Below are 15,255 nucleotides of genomic sequence, written 5' to 3'. Positions count from 1 at the left end.
GTGTCACTAAGTAATAATAATAAAAAAATAAAAATCCAATATCGTAAAACAAAAAAAAAAAAAGAAACTGGAGAAGAAAAAAAAAAAAGTATATTTATATATACATATATATATATATATATATATATTTTTTTTTTTTTTTACTGTTTTTGGTTAAATGCCTGAAATAAGTTCTGATGTTAGATATTTTCTCATTTAGCTGTATCGTAGGACATAACTTATTTAAAGCTTGTGCGTGTCCTGAGAAATGCCATTAAAGGATAAGTTCACTTCCACAATATTCTTTTCAAGTAAAAAAATAAAAACATTAATTGATATACTTTTACCCACAAATAGTCATCTAGCACTATTGTGCGACACACGTCCCATGACTTCACGCATTACGTAATCACTCTGGAAAGGTCACATATCGTAAGTTCTTCGTCCGTGTACTCCGGTTCAAAAAGCTAATCTAGGATAGGACAAAAAACTCATTTTTCCTCCAACTCTAAAATTGCCCAAAATCATCGTTTTACATAATTTTTTAAAGGGCAGATGTCTTTCTTTGCACGTTCGCTTAGTAAACATTGGGTCGGTACTTTGCCCACATCACACATGAACTTTCCAACATGAAGAAAAATCCTTGAATGTTTTTCTCAAAAACCATAATTTCTTTTTAAATGAAGAAAGAAAGATATTTTGGATGACATGGGGGTGAGTAAATTACAGTACCAGGGAATGTATATTCTGGAAGTGAACTAATACTTTAATAACATTTGGACTAGAGGTTCTTGTCGGAGACATTAAATGTCATGACACAGAGCAGGAAACGCATCTTATTGGCATTTACAGACTCGATGCGTTTATACTCAAACTAGTCTAACTCAAACTCTAAATCAAAGTTATGTCTGAAAAAATAAAATGAATCATTGTTATAGCTCAAAACACACATGACAGATCTCATCCTAGGGCCAATCTGTTTGGGATTTAATTTGGCTGCTGAACCCATCTGAGTACTGATGTGTTCAAATATCTATAGAGTTCAAATATCAAATATCAAGAGCATGATAGCTAGTGGTTAAAGCAAATTACTCATTTGCATGAAACACAAAGCAACAAACAACTTGCAATTACAAAACATAAGATGCAACAAGATTAAACTATTAAAGGGCAACAAAGTGAAACCAACTGTCAGTGTATCTCTCTGATCACGGAGACTCAATAAACACCACAAACCTCACAGAGACTTCACAGAGAGTTGAGCTGACTTTCAGGTTCTGCAGAAGTGCTTCACGTGTTATACGAACCACAAAGCAACAGATCACTTTTTATTTTGCAGTGTAACTGGCTCAGAAGCAGAACGCACATGATTTAGTCATCTTCAGTGTGTCGTTCTGGACATGAGCCTGTGATTAACAGGTGTTTGCTATGGCGGCGGAGTGACAGCTCAGCAGTAAGCGGCTGGCTGTTGGGTTGTTGCAGCTGCTGGCTCAGCTGAGCGAACGTTGAAAAGAGTCGCCTCAAAACACATGCACCATTTGTGTTTTCATAAAACAGGGGTCATCAATTAGCAGGATGCACGGGTTTCAGTTATCAGTTATCAGAAATAAATAAATGAGGTCTGCCAACTGATGAAAAAACTGATTTGATAACATGAAATGCTATTTAGAAAAATGACAATTGTCAAGAGAATCAAAATAAGTAGAATGTATGTGTATTATAGGAAAGAAGCAGCATTTTACATGAAAAGATTAATTTTACAATGTACAGTACTTACACTCACACAGTCATAATTACTAGTCATGGTCACTAAGGTATATATAGTTGGATATAGTTGCTTTGGGGGGAAAAACAATACTTATATTAACTTAAAAAGAAACTTGATTTAAAAAAAAACGTATCCATTTGGACTTGATACATTTCAGCAGTCTTAGAATTTAGTTTAGTACTTTTAATAATAAAAAAAAAAAAATCATACATAAAAGTATTGCAGCAATTGTTCATTTATGGTAGTATTTGTGTATAAATTATCATTAGACAAAGCATTATGGATGAACATGAATTAACAATGAACAAATGCATATTCATAAATTAGCTTTCACTTAGATTAACAAATGATGCAAGAATTGTTATTCATTGTTAATTCTTGATTCCTAATGCAGTAGCTAATAAACTGAACTTGTGAATTACTGCCAAAATGTACAATTAAATTTTTGTTGACCTGAAATGTTCCTATTTTCATCAGAATATGCTAACTGAAACTTAAAGGTCTTTGCAGCGACTAGTCAAAATAAGAGTTTGGTTTAACTTGAAGAAACTGTGACAGAACTACTACTAATAAATTATTATTAAAGCATTATTTTTGAGGAATATTCACTAGAAAAATAAAATACACAACACAGTATTTCTGAAAAAAAGGAGGGGGGGTGCTACTGACTATTAAAACTTAAAAGAAACATTGAAATGAAATCCAGAGAAAATGAATGGAAACCACTGAATTTGGTTAAAATAAAACTAAATTTGAAAAAAATAAATGTTAAACTTGTAATAAATTTTTGTTTAATTGTGCAAGTTTCGTGATTTAAATGAATCAGGCATGTTTTTTAACCCAACTTAATTTTAAAATTAATAACATTAACAAAAAAAATTTAACTAGAATAATGAAAATGAAATTTGAAAATGGATAAAACTGAATTTGGGAAAAGAAAAAAAAAAACAGATTTCATAGGGCCCTAAGCTTTTCATATGCATGCTGCCGTGTAGAATGCTGCTGAAAGAAAAACTACAGACAATTTCATTTACATACACACTTTCCATGTGCGTGCAATGCATTTGCACGCATCAGTCACATCAACACTTAGTTTTTTCAGTCTCTGCAATACATAATTACACACAATTTCCTTTTAAGTCAGAAGGATGATCCCTAAACTGATATTTCCTCTCACAGATGTCACCAGAAATCCTTAAATGACTCAAAAACAAACTGCTCATACAGATATAGTCTACTCGTATGACAAACCCTACATCTATCGCTCTCAGTGATCAGCAGTTTAAGAAAAGGAGCAGTCGGGCGTAAACAGGTATGTTTGGTACACAATACAGCAGGAAGTGCACTTAAAATATGTCAGTGTGCTACTGCATGACACTCACCATGACGTCACCCTTGCATTCATACAGGCAATGCAGGGCCAGTTCCTGATTGGTCCCTCCTCCATGCAACGCACTCGAGCACGCCAGGTGCATGAGGTCATCTACTGCAGGGACACACAGAAGGTCCAGGAAAGACAGATTTAAACATATGGTCATGCAGATTTCATTTAAATAATGCTAAATTGCAGCATGTTTCCTTTCATTCAGTTTAATGAGTACAAAAAGAGAGAAGTTGTAATGTTGTATTGTGTAAGTTGTAAACCTCTTTGCTTTTGCTCAGTGTTGGCCTCCAGGTCAGGCAGTGGCGCCCACACCAGTTCAGCCTTGTGTAGGTCGTGCTGCGCTGCCGAGCGCTCTCTCAGCTCCGGGACCTCCGCCTGATACCGCAATCCAATGTTTATCCGACTGCAAGAGAGAGAGAGAACATAAACAGGCTGCTGTAGCAATCTAAACTAAATGATTCGTCCAAACGCATCAGACCACTAGCAAAAATCATTTTATCTTTTTAAATACTTTCATTCATACGTTGATACTTTTTAATCAAATATATATTTATTTGAATATACTATATTACTAGCTTAAAGTTCTTTTATAACTTCCAAAAGAAGAATGCTGGTAATCAAACAGCCGTTGGTCCCCATTGACTTCCGTAATGGGGAAAGAAACACTATGGAAGTCAATGGGTCCCATCAAATGTTTGATTACCAGCATTCTCTAATATATCTTATGTTAAACATAAGAAAGAAACTCATACACGTTTGGAACGACATGAGGGTGACAAAAAATTTCATTTTTGGTTCAACTATCCCTTTAATTACCCACCCTCAAGTAGATCTTTTTTTTTTATCTTCGCAACACAAATTAAGATATTTAGGGTTAGTCTGAGAGTTTCTAATCCTGCATAGACAGCAATGCAACTGACATGTTCAAGACCCAGAAATGTATTAAGGACATTGTTAAAATAGTGTGGCATAAATCGTTCAACCTTAAATTTCATGAAACTATGGAATACTTTTTTGTGCACAAATAAATGCAAAAATAAAAAAACATTTGCCATGGTACTCTCGTGAATGAGTGTCAAAAACTAACACGGAATAGAATAAATTGTTTCATAAAGTGATTTTTTCTTTTTCTACAAAAAAGTATTCTCGTAGCTTCATAAAATTTTGGTTGAATCACTGATGTCACATGGTCTATTTTAACATTGTACTTACTACCTTTCTAGGCCTTGAACGTTGTAGAACTGTTGCTGTCTATGGGAGGGACAGAAAGCTCTTGGATTTCCTCAAAAGCATCTTAATTTGTGTTCTGAAGATGAACGAACATTTTTAAGAACTCACACTCGCATTCACAAGAGTAGATTTTGACCATGGGTATTTGCATAGAATTAACACCCCATGTTTCCCAAAGCCAAATGTTCAAGTGTCTGACTGCCAAGGTCTGGGGATAAGGCAAGACAGATTGTGTTTTATTATTTTGTTCCAGGATGTGCTTTCATGGTGCAATGGCCAACTCCAAAATGAAGGGATCTGCAGCCATTCGCTGTGTATGTAAGAGAGAAAGAATTTCAACCAAACACTGTTCTGACCATTAGATAAACCAGCTGGTGTCAGTCAGAGAAGATATCCCATAATTCCCTCTGTTTCTGCCACCATCCCCCACCTACTCGGTTCTTGAAAACAGAGCTCTGAAATACCCCATGTATGAACCTAGAAACCCACTAAGATGTCATTTACCTTAAACATACTATCAGCATACTATCAGCATGACATAACAGCTCCCCAACCAGCTCCACTGTTAACATACATGCTAAAAGCAAGCATTTTGCATCTGCAGTCAGCAGTTTACAACTTACAATCAAGTAAAAGCAACATAACAGAACTATAAGGCCTGTTTACACCACATGCATTAGCAGTGTAAACGAATCAGCAGCATCTTCAACAGCAGGCTCACATTGTGCTTTCACACCGTCAACCGTTTATGCTGTGGAAAGCTGCAGCTCGGTCCAGAAAATAAAGTGATTTCTGGTCTGCTCCATTGAGTATTGTCTAATAAATGTGAGGAAACAGCTATTCTGACAACTGACTTTCAGCCAGCTTAATGAAATCTAGTAGGAAGGTAGCAAAATAAAAAAAAAAGGCAAGGTTAACCAAGTAAAGAAAGTGATCTTTCAGCCAGAAGTGTAAGCTAATTAAGGAATCTTGTGAAGCGTAATATGTGGGGGTGTTATTTGAATAGTTTATGTACTTACGGCTCAATACTGACAGGTGTAGCCTCACTCATAGCAGAGAGAACTGGAGGGGTTATATCACTGCTGTCTGGACATATACAAACAAAAAGACTGTACTTTAGACGCAAAGTAAACAGTGTTTCTTATTATATGTCCTCCTATTCGTGATATGCACATCAATTATGTCTAATTACATGTATCCTGGCTTGTTAGGACATATAGCTTAGGTATACTAAGTCTGTTCCAAACCCTTATGAGGCGCCTACTTACAGCACTTTAAGCTGTTACAAACAGTAGGCAGCTCATTCTACTTCATTTTCCTTAATATTTTGGGTAGCAAATTCTAAGGCAGCATAGCATGTCTCCTTTGCTAATAAGGCAGCCCTAGCACGCATTAGGAGGAGCTTAGGAAACTCAATCCATTATTGAGTTATTAGAATATTAAGTTGTTAGTTTAGCATCATTGGAACCAACGGTTCATCAAGTTAGATGTGGGGTGCTACATGTGTAATGCACATGGAGTTCCTTTTGAAATTGTATTTAAGTTAGGACACTGTTTTATAAGGAAGCTGGCTAGGCAACCTACTAGGTTTTGGAACAGTACTTAAGTTTAGGTTTTTGGTTGTCAGTTTAAGTCCTTCAATTCTAAACAATAAATCGAAACCAGAATTCTATTCAAGGTTGTATTTAACTCATTTTATCAATAATGCACTTTGTAGAGACAGTAAAAGGAACTCACTGGAGCGCAGGAGGCTACGGGTGGCAGATTTTGGAGTGGCAGGTGGGGGTAGCCCCTGATTATTCACTGCGGCGGCTGCAGCGGTGGCCGACAGGAAGGTTGAAAAGTAAAGACCCGAACCCTCACGAACTGGGCTGAGGATGGGCGGGGGAGTGTAAGGTGGCATGTTGAGGGGGTTGTCAATCAATCGGACAGGTGAACGTAAGTGGCTCTGGTAAGGTGTGATAGTGGAGTAGACTGGCGGGGCAATGAAAGTTCCGAGTTTGGGTGGGGGTATAAAGAGCGGTTCTGGACGAGGACGTCGTTTTGCTTTGGCCGATTTGCCGTCAGCTTCACTTCCACTCTCTGCGCCACCGTTCTGTAAAAAATAAAACTAGATGTTGGCAAGCCAGGTAGTGCAAAAACCCCTCTAAAATACATATACTAGGGCTTCACAAAAAATTTCATTTCTAATTGCGATTACAATTATGGATGCCACAATTACGTAATCGTCCAAAGCGTCAATTATTCATTCAAAATCCACTGTTATTCTGCAAACTAAAGATGTTATTTTATCTTTCTACATGTTATTTTAATAGTTTTAGTATAACATAATATCATTCATATTTTTACTTTTTTATAATCTAAAGAAGAAACCAATGTTATGTATACTTAATATGTCGGCTTAATACTGAAAAGCACTAAAGGTTTTTCAAACAATGGTATAAACATCATTCAATGTAAATTGTGATAATCGTAATTAGTAATCGCAATTACAATTTCAAGGCAATAATCGAAAATTTGTATTTGTCAATCGTGTAGCTCTAACATACACCATATGCAAACTGGATGACCTTGGTGAGTCTTGTCAGATCTCATAAATGTGGTAGTGAAATGGGGTGGGGGAAGGTTGGATTAGGGTGAAGAGAACGGACAGGGGGGTCGGCAGAAATTTGCGGATTATTGGAGAATTTTAATCCAGGTTTTAACAGAGGGGGATGAAACAGACAAGTAGTCAGAGAGAGAGAGAGATATCATGGGTATACAGAGGAATATTTAAAGGGGACTTGACCGGAGAAACCAAAATTCCCTTGATCTTTTGACATATAAGAAGGTCACTGTACCATTAAAAACTTCATGTAAATTTCCGAACTCAGAACTTTCTCGTAAGTCTAAAAACAGGACCCTATAAAAAGTTTTTCTTAATTTTTCTGGTAATCAAATGAAGGCATAAAATATACATTTAATTTATTCTAATCAATTGAAAATTAAACATTTTTTGGCAAACAAAAGTGTAGCACAAAAGAGGTTTGCTGTTAAAATAAAACAAATGTGATTTTTTCCTTTAAAAATAAAGTTTTATTAAAAATTATTAGCAATAGTAATGCTGTTGCTTCAGGGTCTTAAGGCTGCACAATAGATATATATTTCTGTCACAGTTTCTTCGAGTTAAACTAAACTTTTATTTTGATAGGCTGCCTTGAAGAACTTGCAGCTGCTATGTATGTGATTTGATGGTAGTCAATTAAAATGGTAAAATGCAAATGAATCACTCATAATCGTGCAGTGCTAACATACAGCATATGCAATCTGGATGATTTTGGTGAGTCTTGTCAGATCTCATAAATGTGGTAGTGAAATGGGGTGGGGGAAGGTTGGATTAGGGTGCAGAGAACAAACGGGGGTTGGCAGAAATTTGCGGATTATTAGAGAATTTTACCAAACCCATGTTTTCATATCCACCATTCATTCAATGCCAAAATCATTGTGGCGTATAAGTGATGTCAAAGGCTTCTGCAGATTTGTAGTATTTCTATTTCTATCTCCACCATGATAAGCTTTCGGTTGTAACATCGCACAAGGTAAATAAGAATGAGACATCTAGTGGAGAAGACTAAAGATAAGATTCACGTTAATCAGATCTTTTGTTAAATGTTTGCTTAAATAAATACCAGAAAAGATAGATTCGCAGTTTATTCGCAGTTTATATTTTTAAACATTAACCGAAAGAAGAAAAAAAAAAATTTGCCCAGCCCTTATATGTACCGAATATTTATTTATGCGTTTTAACCATAGACTGTATAAAAACATGGACGCAGTGTCTAAGACGTCACCCATAGTTTTCCGAAGAGAGTTTTCGAAGCCAAAAGTAGGCGGAGACTGCCGTTGCCATCTTGGCAGCGTGTCACTCCTGGATAATCGATGCTCGATGGCAGTGACAGCAGCGGCAATCCAACGGTCACTCAAGTGGCCATGCTCTTAATTTTGCAGAGCTTTAAGGCTTAATATAATTTAAACGGATGAGATTAATTAATTTAAAAAAAAATAACCCGTTCACAGTTGTCATGAAGGGCAAAATTAGCTATATAGACCAAAATAATTTTTTGAAACTGTAAACATGTTTTTTTCTTCTGTAAAGTTCTGCATTTTAACATGGGGTGTCTAAGGGATTGACTCCCTTTTGCAGCCAGCCTCCATTGGCCAAATGACAAATTACAGTTTAAGTCACTTCCGTATGGGCTTCACGAGAGAGAGTGGGAGGTTGCCGCTTGGTTTTAACCTGAATCACAGCAGTTAATCTGTGAATTATGAATTATGTAGGCTGTCAAACATACACAAATGTTAGCCAATCAAAGTGAGCAATTCCTACAATCCGCCAAGCCTATTCAAATTCAAAACAGGATAGAAAATTACCTAAATCTTCTAAATTATGGTTTTTGATGTAAAAATCTTGATAACGTTATAACTGGACCTCAGAGAACTGATAAAAGGCAGTTCATGACCCCTTTAATGTTTTGATAAGATCTGTGAACTCACCTGGCCTGTGCTCTCAGACAGAGAGTTCCTCAAAGAACGTCGTCGAGTGACAATCACAGAAGTCTTGTAATCAGAGCAGCTCATGTCATGGGTGCTCAACGGCCGTGAAGGCCAACTAGCTGAGAGGGAGGCTTTCTCATGATCCGGGGACAAGGATTCAGTCTGCTTCACTGGCACAGAGACTGGAATGACCAATGGCATGAGGCCGTCATCTCTGGGCCGCTTGGCACTCACCTGATCCACCTCAGCGGCCCCTCGACCTGGACCTGTTGGGGCAACAGGGGGGCTCCAGGGCCTGTGTGGCTCTTGCTGAAAACACATATGATTAACACAGTCAAATTTACGGTTCAACAAAAGTCCTAAATCTCAGCGGAGTGCATCCTCCCTCCACTCTGTAGACATAATTTATATGCATGAAAGAAACAAGAGAGTGTTTAAGAGCTGATAAAGATATATTAGTACAGGAAATGAGGTTAGCTCAAGACTATTTTCAAAAAAATCTTAATGAATCAACTGTGGCCTCATTTCTGCTCCAGGAAGAAACATTTTGCCCTGCAGAACAGCAGCAGACTGCATGAGGATGCATAGATATGTCACAAGTGAATAACATAATGGCATGCCAGCATAAGACAATACCTCCATATAACCAGACTGTCCTGTGGGTATGTTAATGATTAGAGAACGAGTTCCTTCTATGTTAGGTTTACTGAACTGCATTCACACTTCTCCAGGAACTTAAAAAAAAAAAAAAAAAAAACTATACAAAAGTGGTACTCTTAGCAATTTCACAATGCTTGCAAATTTCGAAACTTCATTTTAAAAAAAGAAAAAAAAAATCACAATGATCTTTGAGTCAGAAAATGTTGGGAGGAGCACCAAACCCATGTTTCCCTTATTGTGAGAGCGATTCCTGTTTCTCCTCATTGCTAACTCTTAGCAAAAGAATCATGAGAGCAAAGAAAATAAACTACTGAAAATTAATTGACATGTTGTGGAAAAATGCAATGCAATATGCGTCAATACTACCATGTGTCTAACTGGAAGTTGCATGAAAATCTAGAAATCCCTGAGTATGTGGCTTGTCTTATCTGAACTCCGGCCTTTCTGGCACTTCTAAGGTATTCAGCTTAGCACATGAAGCTCTTACAGCTCACTCACCATTGAGCAAGAGATGTTTTTCAGGAGAGGTTTAGAGGCATAAAGTGACATATTCGAGACCAATTTTTTTTTTTAAACTTACTGACTTATGGTACCTACTCCTTTCAGGGAACTGGAATCAGCAGACTTGAGATTTGCTTTTTACTGGACCATTCTTTCTGTTCTGTACTTTATCTAGCCCACAGATCAACAGTATATATGTACACACACACCCTTTCTTTGTTATCAGTCGTTGGACGTCTTAAGGGAGTGCTGCTGTCCTTTTCAAAGGAAGAACAAGGAAAAGCAGAGTGAACTTAATAGCATGGCCCAGAAACACTTCCCCTCGTTAAATTTGACTGCTAATTGAGCTAATTCTCTGTGCGCAGTAAAAGAATGAACAAACCAAGCAATTAACACTAGTCCATATAAGCAACATCTACTGAAAGTGGATGAAATCTCTTAATCTCCCATTCTAAAATAGAAGTGACACTGCAAAATCTAAATTAGTTACACGCAGAGCTGTGCTTCTGGAATCCGACAAAAGAAAATGCAGCTCTTTATGTACGTCAGTGTTTAGGCATCCTCTGGAGGGCCAGTGGGCTGAGGGTGGGATGCACATGATGGGATTTGTATGTGGAGTCCATCAGGAGATAGAGGTATGAAAAAGCCTTTTTTTGGCTCAAGAGATCATGTGACCTAATGGTGACACTCGGTGCCATTACTAACTTTACACTCCCCTATAAACTGAGAAACCTGCAGAACCTGTATGCATTTGAAACAAGTAATGCATCCTCACTGCACAGCTTTAAGCAGATAATGACATCAAACTACCCTTGGGTAATTTGTCATCCTTAAGTCACAGTCCAACTTTTCATCATAACAATGAATTGGCAAAACCACAACGCATTTTAATTTCTCCAACATGTTTGACTGTAAAACTGGCAGTTGTCTTACCTTGGTACTACGTGAGGGAAGAGATTCCCTTTCGGAAGCCTTCTGAGCCAAGGTTTCCAGGTTGACCTCTTGCGACACCCTCCTCTTACGTCGTGTGCTCTGGATTACACCTGTTGGAGCGGCCCGGATGTCTTGCACCGCACTGTTCTCAGAAGCACCATTCTGAGAGCCTTGGGTGTGGAGATCAGTCGGTATGACAAATGGGTTATCCGAGGCAGGGCCTCCACCCTCTTTTGAAAGCCGACGTGATCTCCGGGGCCCAGGCTGTTGGGTCTCGATGGATTGCTGGGGAGCAGTGGAGGGAGGCTGAGGAACGGAGTCTTGAGTCTGAGTTGACGAGGGATCAGTTGTCTCTTGGGACTGTCCTGGTAATGAGGGCTGCTGCTGATCAAGTGACGAAGCATATGGCTGCTGGCCATCAGAGTAATTTTCCAATACATGTTGGTTCTGAAGGGGCTGCTCAGATTTTTGTTGCTGCTGTACCAAGTCTTGTTGCGCTTGAATCTGTGGCATATGTTGTTGTGGCGGTTGCTGTTGCGGAGTATGTTTTAACTGCTGTGCTTGTTGCTGCAACTGTGATTGTGATATCTGTTGTGGCTGTTTTTGATGCTGAAGTACCTGCTGCTGCTGCTGTTGCCCCTGTTGTCGCATCTGCTGTTGCCGCTGATGGTACATTATTTGCAGCTGCAACTTGTGCTGTTGCTCCTGCTGCTGAAGCTGCTGCTGTAGTTGGGAATTCGTCTGTGTACTGTAATTCAAATTTGGCAAGGTCCGATTGCCCTGAACTACCTGATAGTATCCCGCAACCAAGTTCTGCTTGGGCTGTCCGAAAGCTAACTGAAAGGGTTGCAGCACTGAATTCCCAGGGTTGGACTGTCCGTGCTGCTGCTGATTTAACATTCCAGGCTTTTGTGTTTGCTGAAAGGCCTGCTGCTGTTCCCAGTCCATGCCCCGGCCAGGTTTGGTCGTATCCCTGAAGTTCTCTCCACTTATGTTAGCCGCTTGTTTTTCAGTTGCCCTAACAGTCAAAGGCTCGGGTTGCTGCTGCTGTTGCTGTACTGACATGCCCTCATGCATCTGCTTTGCAAAAGTAGCCTGTGCCCCCAAGTAAGGGGCAAAGTTCTGGGACCAAGCAGCCATGCCCTGTGACCAATTGTTGGGTCGCTGTTGGGGCTGCAAAGGTGAGTCTTGGTGAGACCACTTCATGGGCATCATCTGTTGGTAGTGCCCACGGCTTTGATCACTCTTCTCTGGGCTGAAAATGACAGAATTGAGGTAAGCATGTGGTGCTTCTGCATTCAAGTTTTCCACACCTCCACTCTCATTATGGCCTGGCCCTGAGGGAGGGACCCCAATGCCATAGTAGGGCTCTGTATGCTGAGAGGCCTCTTTCATCGCCACACCCTGATCGCTAAAGAAAGTGATGCGCTTGCCCGTTCTTTTTGTGTTTGGTTTCTGTTGAGGTGGCAAACTCATGACTTTCATGAATTCTGGGGAGTGGTGGAGCAGGAGGTTAAGGAGACAAGAGTTCAAATTCCCAAACCACACAAAGTTTTAATGAAGCGTCTTAGAGTATCGCCCTTGACAAAGAACCCTTGATTGGTTTAATGACAGTTAATGGTCATCCAAACCTACTCAGCATGGTAGGAGTGCAGGCAAGCTTTAAAAGAAAAAACTGCAGCATCTCCTGTTCAGAAATAGTAGTTTCAGTACGATATAGCTCAAACATGTCCATTTGCTTTTTTCTTCACCACCAACTCTGCCGCTTCTGGGATGTCAAGCTGGGTTGAGAAGTCTTTAGGTTAACTTGTTGCTCATTCATTGAAGACAACCTAAGAAGAAAGTGATGACAAATATTACGGTTAGCCTTAGAGTCAGTTGAAGTGGGGCTTAGTGGGGGTTCATTGAAATAGCCATTTCAGCAATTTCATGAATAGAACCCTAGAGAAAAGAATTTGAAAGGGAAAGGTGGATTGTAAAGGGTTGGGGGAACTGTGACATTAGCAGTTTAGTGCACATAATATAACAATGTTGAACAAACTGCAGGTAATCTATTCAGTATGCATAGAAAGTAAAAGACTAATCTTAGCAACCAACAAACCAAGATGACACATATGTGAGAATGCTATGTGTGAGTAGGGGGGGAATGTGCACACTACCACAAATAATGTTTCTAGATTGTTAGCAGAGAGGGCATCAGGGAAAGTGAGTAAGATGAGAAGAGATGTACAGTTGCACACACAATCCCACAGAGAGTGTGAAAATGTACTAGCCTAGTTTCACAATGAGATTGTTTGAAGGTAATTCCCCTCATAGCTCACATCAGCATATCAATATTAACATCAAAATCAATACAAATCTATCACTAATCCACTAGACCCCCCTCTCATAAATCATGGAGGGCTTGCATTTTATTTAAAGAAGTATAAATCTTCCTGCAAGGCAAGCAAATCATAACCTACACTTAGAAGGTCAAAGCACTCTACCTGATGATTTAACATATTTCTTTTGTGATCTATATTTAATAATGGTTTATTGTCCTTTAATTATTTAATGTACATCAGTGTTTCTGCTTTTACTAACGCTGATTACCTGTGCTAAAATCACAGTAGTGCACATCTCACATGGCTTTTTGCTCTATTACACCGACCAATAAAATTGTGCTCTATGCTTAATATAAAATAGCACAAGTCTAAACTTTGTGCACCTCAATCCTTCCAAATGTGTTTTGTATTACTTCTAGCATATATATCACTAGCTAAATTACATAATAAATAAATAACAGCCATTCTTACACAAGATGTTTTTACTAAAACAACTAAAAGAAGGATTCAAAAGATATGAAAATATATATATATATATATATATATATATATATATATATATATATATATATATATATAAGCATGATTATATGGAAATTAACCAACTTCAAGTTCAAAATATATTTTACATATACGATATAACGGAGCATTCTGGATGTTTAAAATTAACAATCATTCAAATACATTACATTTGGCCAACTCACATTTAACAAAAACTGTGAAATCAACATAGGGTAAAGTGTATACATACTGCGTACTCCAAGCCATTTAAAGCTGCAGTATATTCAGGGTTGTCGCAACACCCCTAACTGCGCGGGGATGTAAACAACAGTTGCATCAACCAAATCAGGGTACTCTTAAAGTGTGAGGACCATATTGCAGGTCAGGCTTACCCAACACACTTCAGTGCATTTTTTTTTTTTTTTTTTTTTTTTTTTTGCGTAATCCAGCGCATGGCGTACTGCTGAAACATAAATGTCATTACATTGGCAAAACAACATAAGACACAGCAACGCACGGTTATAAAAGCTGACAAGAAAACGTGTTTAATAAGCTTGTAACGTCAAGTACGGTTACCTAATCGTACCTAGTCCTTAATATAAATCACAAACGAATAAAGAAGAGCCTCAAGTGCTGAGGTATGAGCAAGAATTCCCCTCAGAGAAATCTAGTGGCTCAAGACGTAGTCTGCTGCTTCACTAGACAGCATTTTAGGGGGCGTAGACACAGAACGGGGTCTCTATTTAATCTAGTTTTACAGAGTTGATCTACTTTTAAATTACTATTTCACCCAGGAATTAAAATGCGGGCATTTACTCACTCTCGTGTAGTTCCAAACCTGTATGACTATATTTGTTCCGTGGAAAAGGAGATGTTAAGCAGAATGACAGCCATTCGTTAGAGCCACTTTCGTTTTATGCTAAAAGTGAATAGTGACTGACACTGACTAACATCTTGTTTTGTATGCCATATAATAAGCAAACCGTACGAGTTTGGATAAACAGGCGTGTAAATAAACGACAGAGCTCTCATTTTGTGCTACTATCCCTTTAACTTCAACGCGTTTTATTTACGCGACGCAGGACGGACGCGTTGCGTTCGAACGTTCGAAAAGCGCATTCAAGCCCCTCAAAAAGCTGTCTGGGTAAACAGCTCAATATATTTTGAGGCACAGACAGAGTGTTTGCATACTGGGTGCCCTCCCTGGACCCCCCTTCTTAGGGAAGCCAGCTCAGCGCTATTTACCAGAAGTTCTTTGTTGCAGAAAAGGGATTATCCAGTCACTAATTCCGTGTCACACTGCAGTCTGCAACAAAGTGAGACAACAATACACCCTATGAAGCATGCTTGAGCAGCAAGATAATAAACGTGGTATATGACAAGCCCCCCATTCGTTCTCTTCCTAGTTGTCAACTCTGGAGATAATTGTAATTTGTGCGCAA

The 15,255-nt window shown here is 38.6% G+C and overlaps 1 protein-coding gene across 4 annotated transcripts in view; it reads right to left on the bottom strand.

The window, feature by feature from the left end:
* The window catches only part of mideasb (mitotic deacetylase associated SANT domain protein b), a 30,050-nt gene that overhangs the window by 9,071 nt on the left and 5,724 nt on the right, over positions 1 to 15,255 (bottom strand). For 2 of the 4 annotated variants that reach the window (XM_026285903.1, XM_026285902.1), the window contains exons 2-7: positions 10,989 to 12,820; positions 8,895 to 9,203; positions 6,099 to 6,456; positions 5,381 to 5,447; positions 3,392 to 3,534; positions 3,130 to 3,233 (exon numbers count right to left, since the gene is read on the bottom strand). In XM_026285903.1, coding sequence (XP_026141688.1) covers positions 3,130 to 3,233; positions 3,392 to 3,534; positions 5,381 to 5,447; positions 6,099 to 6,456; positions 8,895 to 9,203; positions 10,989 to 12,473 — 2,466 coding nt within the window. In that variant the 5' untranslated portion in view covers positions 12,474 to 12,820. Of the gene's footprint in view, positions 1 to 3,129; positions 3,234 to 3,391; positions 3,535 to 5,380; positions 5,448 to 6,098; positions 6,457 to 8,894; positions 9,204 to 10,988; positions 12,821 to 14,063; positions 15,029 to 15,058; positions 15,120 to 15,255 lie in introns of those variants that run through there. The other 2 variants (XM_026285904.1, XM_026285905.1) reach the window with 2 other exon arrangements.

The sequence above is a fragment of the Carassius auratus genome, chromosome 17 (assembly GCF_003368295.1).
Source record: "Carassius auratus strain Wakin chromosome 17, ASM336829v1, whole genome shotgun sequence".
In the NCBI taxonomy this organism is placed as follows: domain Eukaryota; kingdom Metazoa; phylum Chordata; class Actinopteri; order Cypriniformes; family Cyprinidae; genus Carassius; species Carassius auratus.
The sequence above is the reverse complement of the archived record's forward strand: the minus strand, read 5'-3'. Positions and strand labels throughout refer to the sequence as shown.